Here is a 15,472-nt window from a genome sequence, read left to right as displayed (position 1 = left end):
GTCCAGACATTCATAACCTTATGAGTCCTTACCAAAGAGGCTGATATTTGTGCCAGAAATATTGAGAGAAGAGAGCGCTCATATGGAATATGCATAATGTAAGAACTAAATGGAATTCAAGGAAAGTAAGGTAATATTAATCCCTGATAAGCAGACAGAGATGCTTAATTGTTACAAATCATAAAATTATACAAAACATTGCAAAAATCTTATGAAGTCTCTCTTCTTTTTCCTCATATTCTGCCCTTTTATGTTTATCTATTTAGGCTGAAAAAAATCTCTGGAAAAGAAGCTGCTTGTGTTTTGATTCCCATATAACCCTCAAAGATAGCATCCTCTTTGAATTCTCCAGTCAAGCCTTCTGAATTCTGTGAGACTACTCACAGGTCAAGGTCCTAAAACATCAGCAGGCAGGACAGAACTGGCCCTGTAACACATAATAAATAATAAAGATGCGCTCCTCCCAAAGCCAAACCTTCTGAGTAAGGGTTGCTGTTACTAGTGGGCTGGGTAGCACCATCCATTATTAAGGTTGCCTAATATTGCACATTATAAGATTAAGATTTTGCCAGAGTTATGTAGACTGAAATTTTCCATGCTGGATGTTTTCTGTTCTTGCTTTTTTTTTTTTTTTTTTTTTTTTTTTGATTAAAAACAACAGGCTGAAAGTGGGAGCCAGGATTGATCAGAAAGACAAAGAAGCAGCATCAGTCCACTGAGGGAATGAGCACTGGTGAATTAACACCACTATAGCTATTCCCTTAAATATTCAGGCTAAGTGCGAGATACTTTATTCCACTTTCAGATGAGGTTAGGTACATTGCATATTGCTGAGGGAGTTCACAAAGGTTAACTATTTTGCTGCAACTCATCTACCTATACAACCTCTCAGTCAAAAAGGAAAGAGGCCATCTAAGGGTGCATTTCAGGGAAGGATCCCATCCTGAGGATCTCTGAATACTTTTCCCTCCAGTGAAAGAAACTAACCACTTCAGACTGAGATGCAAAGTCTTAGCAGATGTCTCCCAAAGGATGTCCACTTGGAGAGCTGTTGCAGAGCTGCCGATATGCAGTAAATTCATATCCCACTTGTACTGCTGCATACTATCTTGCCGGTGTAGGACAAGTCCTGGGATCAGATGGGTGGGGGATTTGGGACCCATTATCTTTGATTGAGATTGAATGTAGAAGTGGAGGGAACTTGTTTGTCTTAGGGCAACTAGAATGGAGAAGCAGTGCTGCTGGGAAAGATGGCTAGAAGTTAGGGAGGGAAGACAAAAGAAAAAAAATGGGGAATCATGGTCCAGAGAGACCCTAGAACTGAGGATGGTCAGCTAACACAATTTACAGCTCCTTTCCCAGCTCCCAGCAGCACGAGTGAATACGGTGACATCCCTGTTTCAGCTCTGCTGGTATGGGTATCAGTATGGGTGTCAACATGATGGAGTTTCTGTTTCAAAGAAAATTTAGGAAAGAGCTCAGGAAAAGCTGTGATAAAAGGACATTCTTCAAGTTGCCAAGTTGAAAGTTCCCATCCTTTTGTGTGAGCTCTTCCTAATAAGCAAGGGCTTCTCTGTTGGTCCAGGGCAATTTTTTTTCTCCAGTTTTCCAGTTCCTTAAAAGCTTAGGAAATTAAACATGCAAAAATATGTGTTAAAACAATGAGCACCTAAAATGGATTTTGAATTAAGGCTGCCTATGCAGCTTAAATTCATATCTCTCTATATATCACATGCTCAATTTTCTTCCTCAGGAGCCCTAATGCAGTCAGTTCAAAAGACTGAGTTAGTCTGGGGATGAAACTGGGTTGTCTAATAAAGGACGATAGAATGACTGACTCATTTATTGCATGAGGTAAAAGGTGTGTGATAAATTTAAATAGGGATTTGCAGCATCAAAGGAAATGGTCTTATGGCCAAAGCAATTGAATAGCACACTAGGGAACTGGACAGGGATAGGTCTTACATGATGACAGGCAAGTCACTTACTTAAAATGAGTTTTTCACAGTTGGCCTCTAATTGTGCATTTTTCATTTTCTGAGTAGCTGCCTTGAGATTTTTGGGTCTCAGTACTAACATCTGAAACTGAAGCAAACAGAAGATTGGCCTTGAGCAGAGAGAATAGCGTATAAAGCTAAATACACAGAAAACCAAGTTGCACCAATCAATGGATACTTTTTATCTTAATCTTCATATGTTTAAGTTCCCCATCTGTAAAACTGGACTAATAACATCCTCTTCATCTCCCAGAGGTGGTGTGAAAATAGATCCATGAATATGTGTGAAGTATTCAAAGGCTACGGTGGAGAATGCCACAGAAAGGTCCATGGGGAAATGAATCACTCTGTCTTCAGAGCAGGCCTGACTGGTGTGCAGTAAATAAAGTCTAGGGCCACACATTGAACCAGAGGAGAAAACGAAATACTGAATAGCTGCTCATTAAGTAAGCACTGTCCGTTCTGTGCATTGAATGAGGCAAAGGTCCTGTGGGAAAAACAGTTTGCAGTGATGTAATTAAAGACTGTACCAGAACACACGCACAGGGAGGAATGGCATTCAGGCTACGCGAGCAACTTTAATTTAGTTTTTTCCTAGGTTTTCAGAGTTAACTTTGCAACTTCACTCACGTTCCTTTAATAATTTGGAGTGTGTCAATGTAACACTACAGCTGAGTTCTTCCTTGTGGAATATTATGTCTTATAAAAAAAGAATTCTCTAATCAAAAGTGAATGTGTTGCCTTACTTCCTGTTTGCTTCCCATGCTGCTACGGTTAATTGCTTCTTTCCTGCGGGTGGAATGAAGACTGTTGAAGTCCAATGGCCTCAACCATGGGCTGCTTATTCAATGTGGCATGTAAGCAGCAGGGATTTCCTTGTCCCTGGCTAGAGACCTGCATACTTTACCTCTTCCATGCAAGTAGGATGAAATTAATCAGTGTTGGTTTTCTCAGCAAGCAATGAAATTTCAACCGCTGCAATGTCGGAGGAGGAAGACTCCTCAAAGGGGACCAGGAGAAAATGCATGAATGAGAAGTTCCTGCCAAGACATGAACACTACGCTTGAGTGTGTCTGAAACGTTGGGCGCAGAGAGTAAATAAGCCCCATGACAGGTCTAGCCTAAATACCCGGCACTTCCATGGCAAGTAGCCCATACTTTCACCGAGCTTGGCATCACGACGAGGATAATATTTTTGCAAGGATGAACTGCACTCGAACAATGTCTCTAATGTTTCAATGTCGTTGCAAACATGCTTTCCTTTCAGATCAGCCATGTGACTCTTCTTTTCCATCCCTTTTTTCCCTTTTCCTTTCATAGAAGTACATTTTATGTGTCTGCTGAAGAGGAAATCCCTGTCTTCTGTGCAATTCCTCGGCTCACCTGAGGACTCAGAAGACAGTGCACCTCAGTCCTGGGCATGTAGGTGTTAACCATTAGCTGATGGTTCTCTTCCAGCCTAGCTCACTGTACTTAGTGTTCCCATATCTCACTCTCATAGGAGAATCTGCAGATCTCTAAAGGTATAATTTCACACAGCAATCTTGACTTTGTGAACTCCTCCCAGCAACCGTTGCACTCACTAATGAAGTAAAAGGAGCAGTCTATCTATGCAGATGGGCCACAGAATATTGCTGGTGAAGTGACAGCTTGCTCTAAACATCTGAGCACCAAAAAGCCATATACAGCATCTACCCTACCCATTCTGGAGGTCAGCATGAAGGTACAAGCACAAGAGGCTACTTTTTTCGGTGGTAGAATTGAAAGGGCAACCACAACCTGGGTGGCTGCCCCATAAGTGATCCTTTTCCCCAGGAAAAGGGTCCTAGAGCACTTTATCTGTGAGCATCACTTCACATTTATGGACACAGAGCGGATGCTTCACACAGAGAGAAGGTAGTGTCACCCAGCTGATAAAAGGCAGCATGAGCTGTTGCAGAGTTCCCACAGGGGGAAATAAACCCATGCTTATTTCTAGCCCGATCCACCCCACCTCCCTATACGTTCTTGACCAGAATAACTTGGGAACAGGTTTCTCAAAGGACTAATGACATCTAGTTGTGATGCTGCTCTTACCATACCAGTGCTATTCCTTGCCATATGTTGGTCTGGTATAGAAGTTAATGAGATAACCCGATTAGATTTCAGTGGGTTTTTTTAATACTCTGCTTATTTTGCCAAGCAGTGTGTGCAGACCTCTTGTTGATATCCTTGAGTGAAGCAACGTCTGAGTGGGTCAGCACTTGGCTGGAAGGGTGCTTGGCTGGAAGAGAACACTTCAGACCTGCCTTAGGATCTCAGTTATCGATGTATTTCTTTAGGTCTAACATGTAGTGCGAAGGGATGTTGAAGTATCATCTTCCAAGTGAGAAGTAAAATGTCTAAATATGTTTTCAGCATCTAAATACCATAGCACTAATTATGAGGTAGGCAACCCAAGTTGAAGTTCTTGTTAATTTTGTCTTCTGTCCACTGAAATTCTTTCAGTGGCTTTAGAGGTGATAGTCTGGGCTTCTTGTTTTGCAGATCGGAACACCTTTATTTTGTGTTGGTGAACATTTGTGGTTGTATGTTGAAATTTAGGAAAGAAAATGTTACAGGGAAAAAACACCTTATAGGGGTAAGATTTTATATATATTACAGTGTGAAACTAAACCAAGAAATGACAGAAAAAATGAAGAGAGATAAACTGAAAAAATACAAATATTAGAATAACCTTTAAGATTACAAAAATTCTCACTCAGTTTCCCTATGACAACCTAGTTTTCATAAGAATGAAGAGGAATTTCTCTCTAAAATTGCGTTTTTTTCTGTAGACCTGAGTAAGACTGTTGATGATTCTTGTGTCTGGACACCAGCTGCCACGCTCTCTACATCCATCTCAATAATTTGGTATGAAGAGATCCTTGGTACTGCGGACTTCTGTCAAGAAGGAGAAAAAAATACTTTCCGTTGGCAATCCCCCTCTTGCACAAGTTCCTTTTAGCGTATTTGGGGTTTCTAAATGACTTTAAAATTTCTTTTCCACTGTTCATATCAGTTTTACTCAGCAGCTCAACTCCTTCATGCCTGCTCAGAGGGGGCTGTCACTCAGCAGGCAGTCAAATCAGCCTGTGCATATAAACCAAGTCAAATTCAGTGTCTGTATTATTACAAGTAGACCACTTGTACTTGGGCAAAAGATCCAGTTAAATGGTAATTTAGCCATGTTGTGAAAGGTCAGTGATAGCCCTTAAAATTGTTGAGGATCGATTATTTTTTTTCAGTGTATTATTGTCTCTTTGATTATTTAGGTTGATGGTTGAGCTTATTTTGCAATATTTTTAAAGGCTGGAATTGACAAACACTTAGAAAAATAACTTACCAGTGTAAGATTGTGGAGTTTTGTTGTACTTGAAGTTTGGGGTTTCAAAACATCAGGAGAAAAATTGAAAGGAAAAAAAAAGTAAGTTTAGCAATGAAGTAACAACTAATAGCATCTACTATTCTGTTAAAGGAATCACTAATAAAATGGCTGAGATGTTTAGAACTTGCAGTGACTATTGAGCGGCATGCAGAGTTAGTAATCCCCGTGAATAGTTTTATTATGTGCCTGTCAGCAACGTATGCTGCTTAAATATGCATTCGCAGAGTGACTGTGCTGGTGGCTATATGCATTCTGCCATTTTATTGACCTGGTAAAAGTTTAGTCTTGACAGCTGCTTTGGTTTCTACCCAGGCTAGTTTAGAAGTCAAAGAGTAGTTTTGCAGAAGTCTTTTCGTCTTAAGAAAGCGATTCACAAGATGTCTCCTTTAGTTTCCTGGAATCGAGATGTTTATTTTGTGCTATGTACAACAGCAACAGTTCTGTAGATTTCATAACCTTAAACATTCAAATTACAACTTTTACTGAAATTTTCTTTCAGCACGTATTACTCAGAATATCACCAGGCAGGAGTCTAAATAACAGCACTAGACAGAAAATAAGGTCGGTAATTCAGTTAAAATCTTTAAGACTGGACATAAAAGTCCCAAATAAAAAAATCTCAGTAGCTACCTTCTTTGAGGAGAAATCATCCAGTTCTGTCATCCCAATCCAAAGCAGAACAAAATAAGAACAACCAAGTGTTTGTTCCCTGAATTTCCCAGGGCAATTCTGAGGTGAGCTTTCATACTTCTTTGAGGGATTTTTTCCATTCCTCTGGCTTTACCACAGAGACATTGTTGAAAGACATTTAAGAAGATAAAGACAAACTCCTTTTCTCGTCGAGGTGGTGGTCATGGTTATGGTGTGGGCAGCCCTTGCCCTGGGGCTGCAGAACAAGCACCACATTCAAGTGCTGGGAAATTTTGGTGATGGTGCATCTTCTGTGATCAATGTGAAGTAGTTTGGAAGTCCACCATGACCTGAATAGCTTTGTGACCAGCTATGAAGACAACAGTTCAAACACTGTGCTCAGAAAACTTCATTAAAGGCATTGATCCAGGGGCATGTGCTTTTCGAGTGTAATTTATGGGAATGGTAACCAGCTTACTACTAGTCATTTTAATTTTTTAACTAGAAGTGTAACATACCTGTCCATCTGTCTGTCTATCAGTCAGTCAATCTGTCTCCCTGCTCTTTTTTGCTTTTTGTTCCCTTTCTATGCACTGCTATTCTAACTGGTAGCCAAATGCAAAAGAAAGGATGTATTTAAGAACACAGTACCTAATAATTTCAGTTAAAAAAAGATTTTAAAATATTCCCGTTGCACATTCACAATCCAGAGAGCCTGACGATTAATCGTGGTGCATGCATTTCCACTGTCATGCTGATGTTGACTGTGGAGCCGAGAGACAGACTGAGTATTCATGTAAATTGTGCTTGACAGAGGTGGGAAAACTAGGCTTGATCAAAGACCCACTGGAATTGATGGGAATCTTTCCATCCACTTCAGCAGGCTTAAAGATCACCTTCATTATTTGTAACAATTGTTTGTTAGCTTTCCCTGCACTCCATACTTCACGCAACAATATTTATTTTTGCTTCTATGATTTAAAGAGGCTCAAATATTAATGGCAGGCTCCATCTTCTCAAGCTAAACCTACTCTTGACCCTGCAGTATCTGCAGTCTGCTTTTGAACTCAGGGCTTGATCAGTGACCCATGTGGAAAGGATGCAGTTGCCCGAATGAGTAACTTTTAGAAGATACTGGAAGTGTTGGAGGAGCGCTGGAATAACTCAGCAGAGTAACTTAGATTTTGGTAGGATGAGAATTTGTCTTCCACTGGCAAATAGCCTAGTCTCAGGGCAGAGCATTCACTCTTCACCATTTGACTGTGCGCCTGGCACAAGGCTGGGTGACCAAATGTCTTCCCTGAGACAGCTGAGGGTCCCTCCCCAGGCTCTGGACCCAACTCATGTTTTTCTCTGCAGCAACTATATTGAGCTCACAGGATCTCGTTTGATCCTGCTGCTGCTGCTGCTACAAAAAGGGTGGGTGGGTTGTTATCCCCTGTGCCAAAATCTTCATCCAAAATCAACAAAGCCACGTACATGTTCTGGTTCAAGTACTCGTGCAAACATATTTGTGCAACTGTTTGTGGGATTTGACTTTCAAATAAAATTCCATGAGCAAAGCTTCAATACAGCTGCTTTCAAAAAACAAATGAGAAGATCCATATATATCACCGAAGTGTATTTAACTGCGAATATTCTCCAAACATTTTTTCCGTATTGGTCCAGCTCTAAGATTTGGACTGTTTCCATCTTCAGTGTAATGCTGCTGTGATGTGTGGAGTTTATCCCTGTAGCCTAATACCATGGAAAGAGTGGAAATAAGGAAAGTTACACAAAGCAAACACTGTCTGCATCTGAATAATTACATTAGATGTTCGATGATCAGGGAATTAAATTTTGTTTGTTTTAAAAAAGACAGCTGACAAGCAGCGAAAATTAAGTTGGCAGGACTTAAAACCAGTTTGGGGTAATTCCATTGTCTCAAGCAAGCTTGATTGCATTTGTATTTTTAATTAATTAAACTTGGATAACCAGTGCCAAAGCAATGCTCGCTGTAACAGCATAGATGAGGGTCTCCAAGTTTTTTGTAGAAAATCCTAAATTCAAGGGGAAAAAAATCAACCAAAGCCAAAAATGTGTTCTTCCCCGGGGCTTCATATGTAAGGTCTAGAGCTTTCTACAGCAATGAAGTGCTGGTTTTAACTGCAGACCGGGACAAGCTGCTGTTTAAAATAAGGAATCTATCAAGCCATTATCCTGTCATAAGTGGTAACAATTTCCATATTTTATTAAAAATAAAGAAAACAGATGAAATATTTATTGTTAGAGGGAGTGTGCTTTTGCCACCGGCAAGAGAACTTCATCACGGCCCTTGGCTTCAGAGTTTCTGTCCTGCACCTGCACAGCTCTGGCCCTGCCAAGATAAACACTCTCCAAGACAGGGGCTACGTCGTCATTTTTAATCTCTGTGAAGTGCCAGGTGAAGTTATGGAGCAGTATAGCGGTCAATGTATAAAAAGACTCTGTTGTGCTCTCTTGGACTAAATTTCCGCTCCGGGAGTTTGCATTGCAAGTAAATAGCAAGGAGCCACAGGGCTATCCAGTAGCACTCTGGGCTCACACACTTTAGTATACTTATTCTGGCCACACTGCTTTGAGGTAGGGCAGTGCTGTTAGCCCCATTTTATAAATACAGCATGCCACTGAGGTCTGCAGGATGCAGAATATTAGTTGTACTGGTAACTGAATTCCCACGGGAGCCTAGATGCTTGTATTAGGCTTTTATAACATGACTTACTGCCGCAGTTCCTGGGAATTTTTGAATGAACTGAAATGAGGCATTTTTATTCCTGTCTTGTATTCTCTAACCATCTGGCTTGCCTCACTTTTTAAATGCATTGCTGGAGACAGGGCAAATGGAGAGTCCTCAGCACCTCAACAGCAGGTTTCCATATTAAAAAAAAAAAAAACCACACAAAAAAACCAACAAACCCCCAAACCAAACAAACTCAAAACCCCAGAAAAAACAGATAAAAAGGACAAGAAACTTCCCTTTTGTTGCTTCCCCCCATTCCTGCAACATTCCCAAGTAGTCACCATGAAAAGGAGATCCCTCACTACCTTACCGTACATGCACTTGGCCAGGTTCTACAGTTTAAACAGCAATATCCACGTTTCTTCATCAGAAATGGGCCCATATTTTCAGTTTCTCGAAGAAAGAAACTTGATATGTTTTTCACTGCAAGCATGTGGGTTCCTAGCAAAGTTGATGAAGTTCTGACTGGCCATGACATCTCCAGTACTGAAGGCCATCAAAAAAATCAGAAGGTAATAAGTGGGTCTGCAGAAGTGTTAACATGGCCAATCTTGGGATCTTGCTTTTGAACACAAGGATTATCTTTTGTATTGAGGCATATTTATTCGAGATGGAAACCCATCTTTTTTGTAGAATGCAAGAGCTCGTGTTCCAGCTTTCCAGATTATTCTGAAATACAAGAGCAACACAGACACTGTTAATAATGCAATCAAAGCAATTTAAATCCTTTTAAAGCATCCACAAAGGATCCTTTGATAAGAAGCAACTTTCATCAGCCTCAAAGACTAGGCAGTTTAGTGTGTACTGTTTATTAAGTTTATATGTAGACAGTGGTAATTCCACTTTCGGCTGGAGAAGAGCAGCAGTAAATTATAAGACATATTTATAAGCACTAGTGTTAGACTTGCTGGTTTTAAATGAAAAATGTATTTATATTAATATAGCTCTAAATGGGGTTATTCAGTGTTTAAAGACACAATTTGTTTTCCATTAGTACCCTGACTGGACACAAAACAATTCTGTCTACTTTAAAGGCTTTGGTCTTCTTTTTTTGACAAAAAGAAGGAAATTGCTACAAGTGCACACTGTATGATGGGCTGTAAGAGTCTGTTTAGTTCAGTCGTGCTGCATATTTTTTAATCTTGCTTTTAGTTCCTGCTTTTGTCCTCCTTTTCATTGTGTGCCCCTGTCAGAGAACTTACATGTAGAAAGCAGAGATGGGCAAAAAAAACAGAAGTGGTTTTAGATTTGGGCTGGGGTGGTTAGGATCTCTTTTAGCAGCATCCCCCCCCGAGTTTGAATGAGCAGGGAGGCGTGCAATTTTGGGACATCTCTAGCTGAAGTTTCCATCCATCCCAGGGCTGGTGGGAATCGCTTTGACAGGCCTCAGCCCCTTGGAAAAAGAAAGTTTTACTTTTGGTGTGCCAACGGTCTTACAAACTGACTGCTAGCCCCTTCTGACTCCAATGCTGCTCCCTATTGTCCAGCTTGAGCGTAGGGACTGAGGGTTCCCTCATATTTGAATGCTTTCTTCCATGAGTTTGGTGTGCTTTTTATTGTTCTGGACTAAAGCAGGCTAGAGGAAGAGAGCAGCAGGCAAATAATAGACTTGGAACAACATCTGTTTGAAAGATTTTGATTCACCTTAAAGGAAAAAAATTGGGAAGGGAAGATGAGTTCTCGGCTTGGGTCATTGAGCATGAGCAGGAAAAGAACAATTAATTCTTCCTACATCCACTTTGGGGTTTCCAGGTGCTAAGGAGGGGGGTTTTGGTTTGTTTCTTTATTTTGTTTTTTGGTTGGTTGGTTGGTCGGTTTGGGGTTTTTTTAGGCAGCAGAATTACATTGCATTTGGATCTTACTCAGTTTTAATCCAGGCTGATTTAATGCCAAGGGGAGCAGAGATCCAGAAGCCAAGTCCAAATTTCCCCGTGCAGTAGCATGTTGCATGTCTTCTTGGCGATTTTCCGTGCATTTCTTTGAAATATCTTCTCTTGGTATTCCAATATGTTGGAAAATAAAATGCTACTTAATAGATAGTACGTAAGTGCAATCATTGGCCACACCAGTAATGACCAAAAAGCCGAAAAGATGTCCCTGGCTTTTGTAGACTTGAAAAGTGAGATTTAAACTGAGCTCATCCCTCCCCACAGACATCTATAGGAGGAAGCCTCACCAGCTGATTGCAGGTGTTGGATTAGTAGCCCTTCAAAACGAGGGCTTCTGCCCAGAAATGGAAGTGCAACTTTCCACAGCAATCTCACTTAGACACCTGCAGTTTACACGGAATGAAACAATATCAGAAAAGACTGGTTTTCAGCCAAGAGTCATCACCCAGTTTTGTAGCTCACCACTAACCCATCAAAACCCAGAGATATATGGCAAACGTGAAAGAGGAGGGGGGACCTGGTCTCTCTGCAGACCACTGTTCTCTCCAAAATTGCTAAGGTGATATTTTGAGCCAGCAAAAAAAATACTGGTATTTAAATGGGAAATCAAGGTGACGAAATCTTCACAAGGCACAGGGAGGTTTTCATCTAATTAAAATATTAGATTTTTTTTCCCTTTGACTTGAATGTCAGGGATTTTATCGTCAGCAGCTTTCTTTATTACCTTGTTTTGTGGTTTTCATTTCATCAATGGCATGTTTTGGTCAGTATAAAATTTTATTAATAGGACTGTTTTTCCTAGGCGTGTGCTTAGATCTTTTTCAGGACCTTACCAGGGTATCTGTTGGGGAACCAATTTGGCCATAGACCTTGAGTGGTGATGGCATTATCTGTATGCAGGTGTAACTATTTTGGTATGTTCTGTGTGCTGGGTGCTCTTTAAAGTAGTATTTCAACACATAAGCTACGAAGTAAAGGGAAAAATGATTTAGTAGAATTTAGAATAAACGTTATTTATCTTTATTTATCTTATGAATGTTTATGATGGTATTTTATATAATACCTTTTCTATATTAATCTGTGTCGTTACTCTGTTAGGAAGATAAAGAATTCACTTGCATGTGCATGTTATTTGCCAGTGATATTTTCTAAATAAAGAGTTTGGCATCAGTGAGAAGTGACTGCTTTCCTAGGGCTTTGACCCATCCAGCTTTTCACCCCCATTTTGGGTGACTTCACAGGTGTTAAACAGGATTGCGCTGAAGCAGGAGCGTCTGACTACCAAAGATATCACTCTCAGAGCTGTTTTAGTTACACTTCATCATCATAAGCATATGGTTTCACTTCCAAGTGTTTAACATTTCCATTTCCTCAGGAAATCATTCTTTCTATTTTTTAAACTTTTGAAACTGGATGGATATTTTTACTGGCAGGCGGACCGAGAGCGACACGACGATTAGCCCCAGCCCAAGGGAGCCCCTGGCTGCAGTACCCGCCTGGCTCTCCATCCCCTCCCCTCGTGCAGCAGCTCGTGAGCACAGCTCGGGGTGCTTCAGCCAGGTCTCCGGGGTGCAGCACGCTGTTAAAACACTTCTGCCTTCCTTACTATAATAAAACTATCCACTCCTTTTTTCTGCTTTAGCTGAGAGAGGTGTTTTTCTTTCTTAGTCCACTCCAGGGCCCATGCATCCCAAGAATTAGTTGAAAGCAGACTCCTTTAGCTGACTTAGTGAGGCCAGTGGCAAGATCAGGGCCTAAGAAAATATTTTGTGTCACCTACAAGGAATGAAAGCAGTTGCATCATATATTTATTGTCTGTATTGGTATATCCAGCACTTAAATGAACATAACCGAGGAGTGGATGGCTCCAGGGAACTGCTCTGGCTCTTGTGTTTTCAGAGATTATTTCTGGTGTTTCCTTTTTCCTCATTACGAACGGGTCACCCTTCTCACACGTTGGCCAAGTTATGTACCATAGGAGGAAGTCTGTGCTCATGTCTTCTTTACGTTTCATTTATCCACATATGTAATAGTGTTTAGCTGCTTATTTTCTTTTCCTGCTATGCTATAATGTGCAGTTATTGGATGTGCAATTTGCATGCTTATTTAGCTGATATCACTAGCCCTTTTGTTAGAAGAGCATCCTCTGCTACAGTAAGTGTCACCGTATCATAACGACTTTGATGATAAACTAACTGCGTTTTGTACAACAAGTGTTGTCACCGTGCATCAAATAGCGCTGTACAAGAGAAAATATAGGGCAAAATAGCTGATTAATGTATTTGTTCCTTTGTGTTTTATTCTGTTACAAATTCAGACAGTCGCATTTTTTGCTGCTTGTTTAACATAAGGAAGCTTGCTGTGGGTTTGGGTTTCTGGAGGGATTGAGGCCTGCTATCAGGCAGGCTGTGTGCTACCGATATTCAGGGTGTATATTTTATTCATACCCTCAGAAGAGTTAGTTATTCAAGGTAGCAGAAAACAGCATCAGACAGATGTAGTTCAGCCTCCAGACCTCCCAGGAGAGCTCACCTGAACTGCTCAGCCTCTGGCTTCGTGCCGGCCTCTGGGACATTGTGAGTTGCTGTTTTGACCCACTCAGGCTCTTTCCTAACTCCTTTGCTTACCTTAGCACTGTGTGTGTCTGCACATGCCTTCAGCAATTACCTTCTCACTAAAAAAGCTACTCAGTCAAGCAGCACAAGCTTGTACCGCTCGCAAGGACACCCCCAAGGCTGCTCAGCGTCCAAGTGAGCCCGCTGGCTTTCTTGCCGTACGTGCCTGTGTTGTGATGTTCCACGCTGGAGGCTCCAGCTCATGCAAACAAACCCATGCCACGGGCATACTGCTGATAGTTAGATAGACTGGAGGTCAAGTTAGGATTTACACAGTGATTTTGATCCAGTTTTATTTGCTAGAGGGTATCAAAGCATTGCAATCTTCTGGATAGATTGAGTGATATCGTGATCCAAAAGGGACTGGCAATGCCAGCCACAAAATGGTGCTGGTACGTTGTTCCAGACTGTTTCAGAACACCAGACCAGAGCAGGACCGTACTGAATTAAAGGTACAGTCCAGCTAGCCCCAACCCGTGTCTCCAGCAACCACACTGTAGATGTGTCCTGGTTTCAGCTGGGAAACCAGGACAAGGTGCTTAGGAGCCAATTCCTGAAGTACAGGCATACCAGCACACAGGCACAGCACTGGGCAAGCACCCTCCTTCCTCTTACAAGAGGCAGCCTTGGGTGCTCCTGCTCACCTGCCACCCAGCTACAGGTCAGCGAGTCCAACATCTCGTACAGCATTTTCCGTTCAGGAGGGATGTCCTGGCTTTACAGAACATGGTCCCCAGGGTGCAACCTGGGATGAGCGAGCCCTTCGGCAGGGTGCCTCCATGGCAAAGGCGAGCTCCATCGCAGCTGTGTGCCTGCAGGTGTTCTTGGAGCGGATGGAGCTGAAGGGTGTTGGAGGCTAAAGCAAAGGGGGAATAAAAGACATTGCAGGAGCAACTCCAGGCCTGAGACAGAAGTAACCAAGGCACTGACAACTTGTGTGGGTTTCGTATGTCTGTTTGCAGTGCTATGTTATGTGTTTAGAAGCTAGTTGTTTCCGTAATAACAGCAAGTGCCATATGGCAGCGAGGAGGGTGGTGAGAGGAACACTCAAGGAAACACAGTATGTTGTTTGACATGTGTGTGCTTCTAGAGGAATAACGTGTCTCGAGCAAGTACTGCTGCTCCAAACAGGCTGGGGGATTTGCTGCTCTCACCAGAAAAATATCCAAAGCCCTCAGCATTTGTACTAGTGCAATGCCAGTTAATCATGCCTGCCCTTCTCCCATGTTTTCCTGCAGACAGTCCCTGTGATGGGTAAAGGACCTTTTGCTTTACTGGCAGTGATGGTTCTGGATGCACCAGCACAGGGGAATGGCATTTAAGGGGAAATACAGTTCTGTAAAGGAGTGCTGTGTGAAACTGAAACCAGCTAGATGCCATATGCTCCATCCATTCGTTAATGCTCAGCGAGTAAATTGCAGAAATTTTGAAACCTTTGAAAGTACATAGTTTGCAATAATGGTTTAGTAGAGAGTGGGTTGAGCATTTCCAGAGATTAGGGGCACTTTAGTGCGTATCTAGGAAGCATCCAGGAAGGTCTCCACAAATTCCAGCTTTTCCTACCCTTTAATGTATGACTCACATTTCAAGGACTTGTAATTTGCTCCCCACATTCCCACAAACACCAGCAGGCTGAGCGGCACCTTTGCAGAGTGCATGTATTTCCACCACAGAAAAATGTGAAATTATTTTTTCATAATAGCTGAATGGCTTTTGTGGGACTTTTACCAACATCAGCTCTATAAAATTGAGCCTCTCTTGTTTGAGTCTTAAAGCCATTAATTATATTTGTATTTGGATACCTGAAACATGGTGGCAGGGAGAAGGTGGCAGTTCTGATTTGGGGTCGTGGTTCTGCACTCACTTGCAATGCTTTAAACTCCTAACCGATCCAAAAGGCAAAGCTCTTCTCATTTTCATGCTTCTCTTCTTCTCTTTATTGCCTCTAGAGAGAGATTACTGCAGCATATGTGAAAAGCAGCCGATCGGAAGGCTTCTCTTTCGACAGTTCTGTGAAACTCGACCCGAGCTCGAGTGCTGCATTAGGTTCCTTGACTCGGTGGTAAGTCAATTCTTGTGATATTTTGGGGTGCTTCGCAGCGCTCTCCTGACAGAGGAGACTCCTCTGACCCCAAGAAATCACTGTTTCGTGGGATGTGATTTTGCATCTAACACAC

The 15,472-nt window shown here is 41.8% G+C and overlaps 1 protein-coding gene across 1 annotated transcript in view; it reads left to right on the top strand.

Moving 5' to 3' along the window:
* GRK5 (G protein-coupled receptor kinase 5) overlaps positions 1–15,472 on the top strand; it is a gene marked incomplete at its 5' end in the record, with an annotated part of 92,891 nt that overhangs the window by 19,280 nt on the left and 58,139 nt on the right. Inside the window, one exon of the mRNA XM_050898843.1 lies at positions 15,245–15,357. Coding sequence (XP_050754800.1) covers positions 15,245–15,357 — 113 coding nt within the window. The remainder of the gene's footprint in view (positions 1–15,244; positions 15,358–15,472) is intronic.

This window comes from Gymnogyps californianus, chromosome 6 (genome assembly GCF_018139145.2).
Source record: "Gymnogyps californianus isolate 813 chromosome 6, ASM1813914v2, whole genome shotgun sequence".
NCBI classification, from domain to species: Eukaryota; Metazoa; Chordata; class Aves; order Accipitriformes; family Cathartidae; genus Gymnogyps; species Gymnogyps californianus.
The sequence above is the reverse complement of the archived record's forward strand: the minus strand, read 5'-3'. Positions and strand labels throughout refer to the sequence as shown.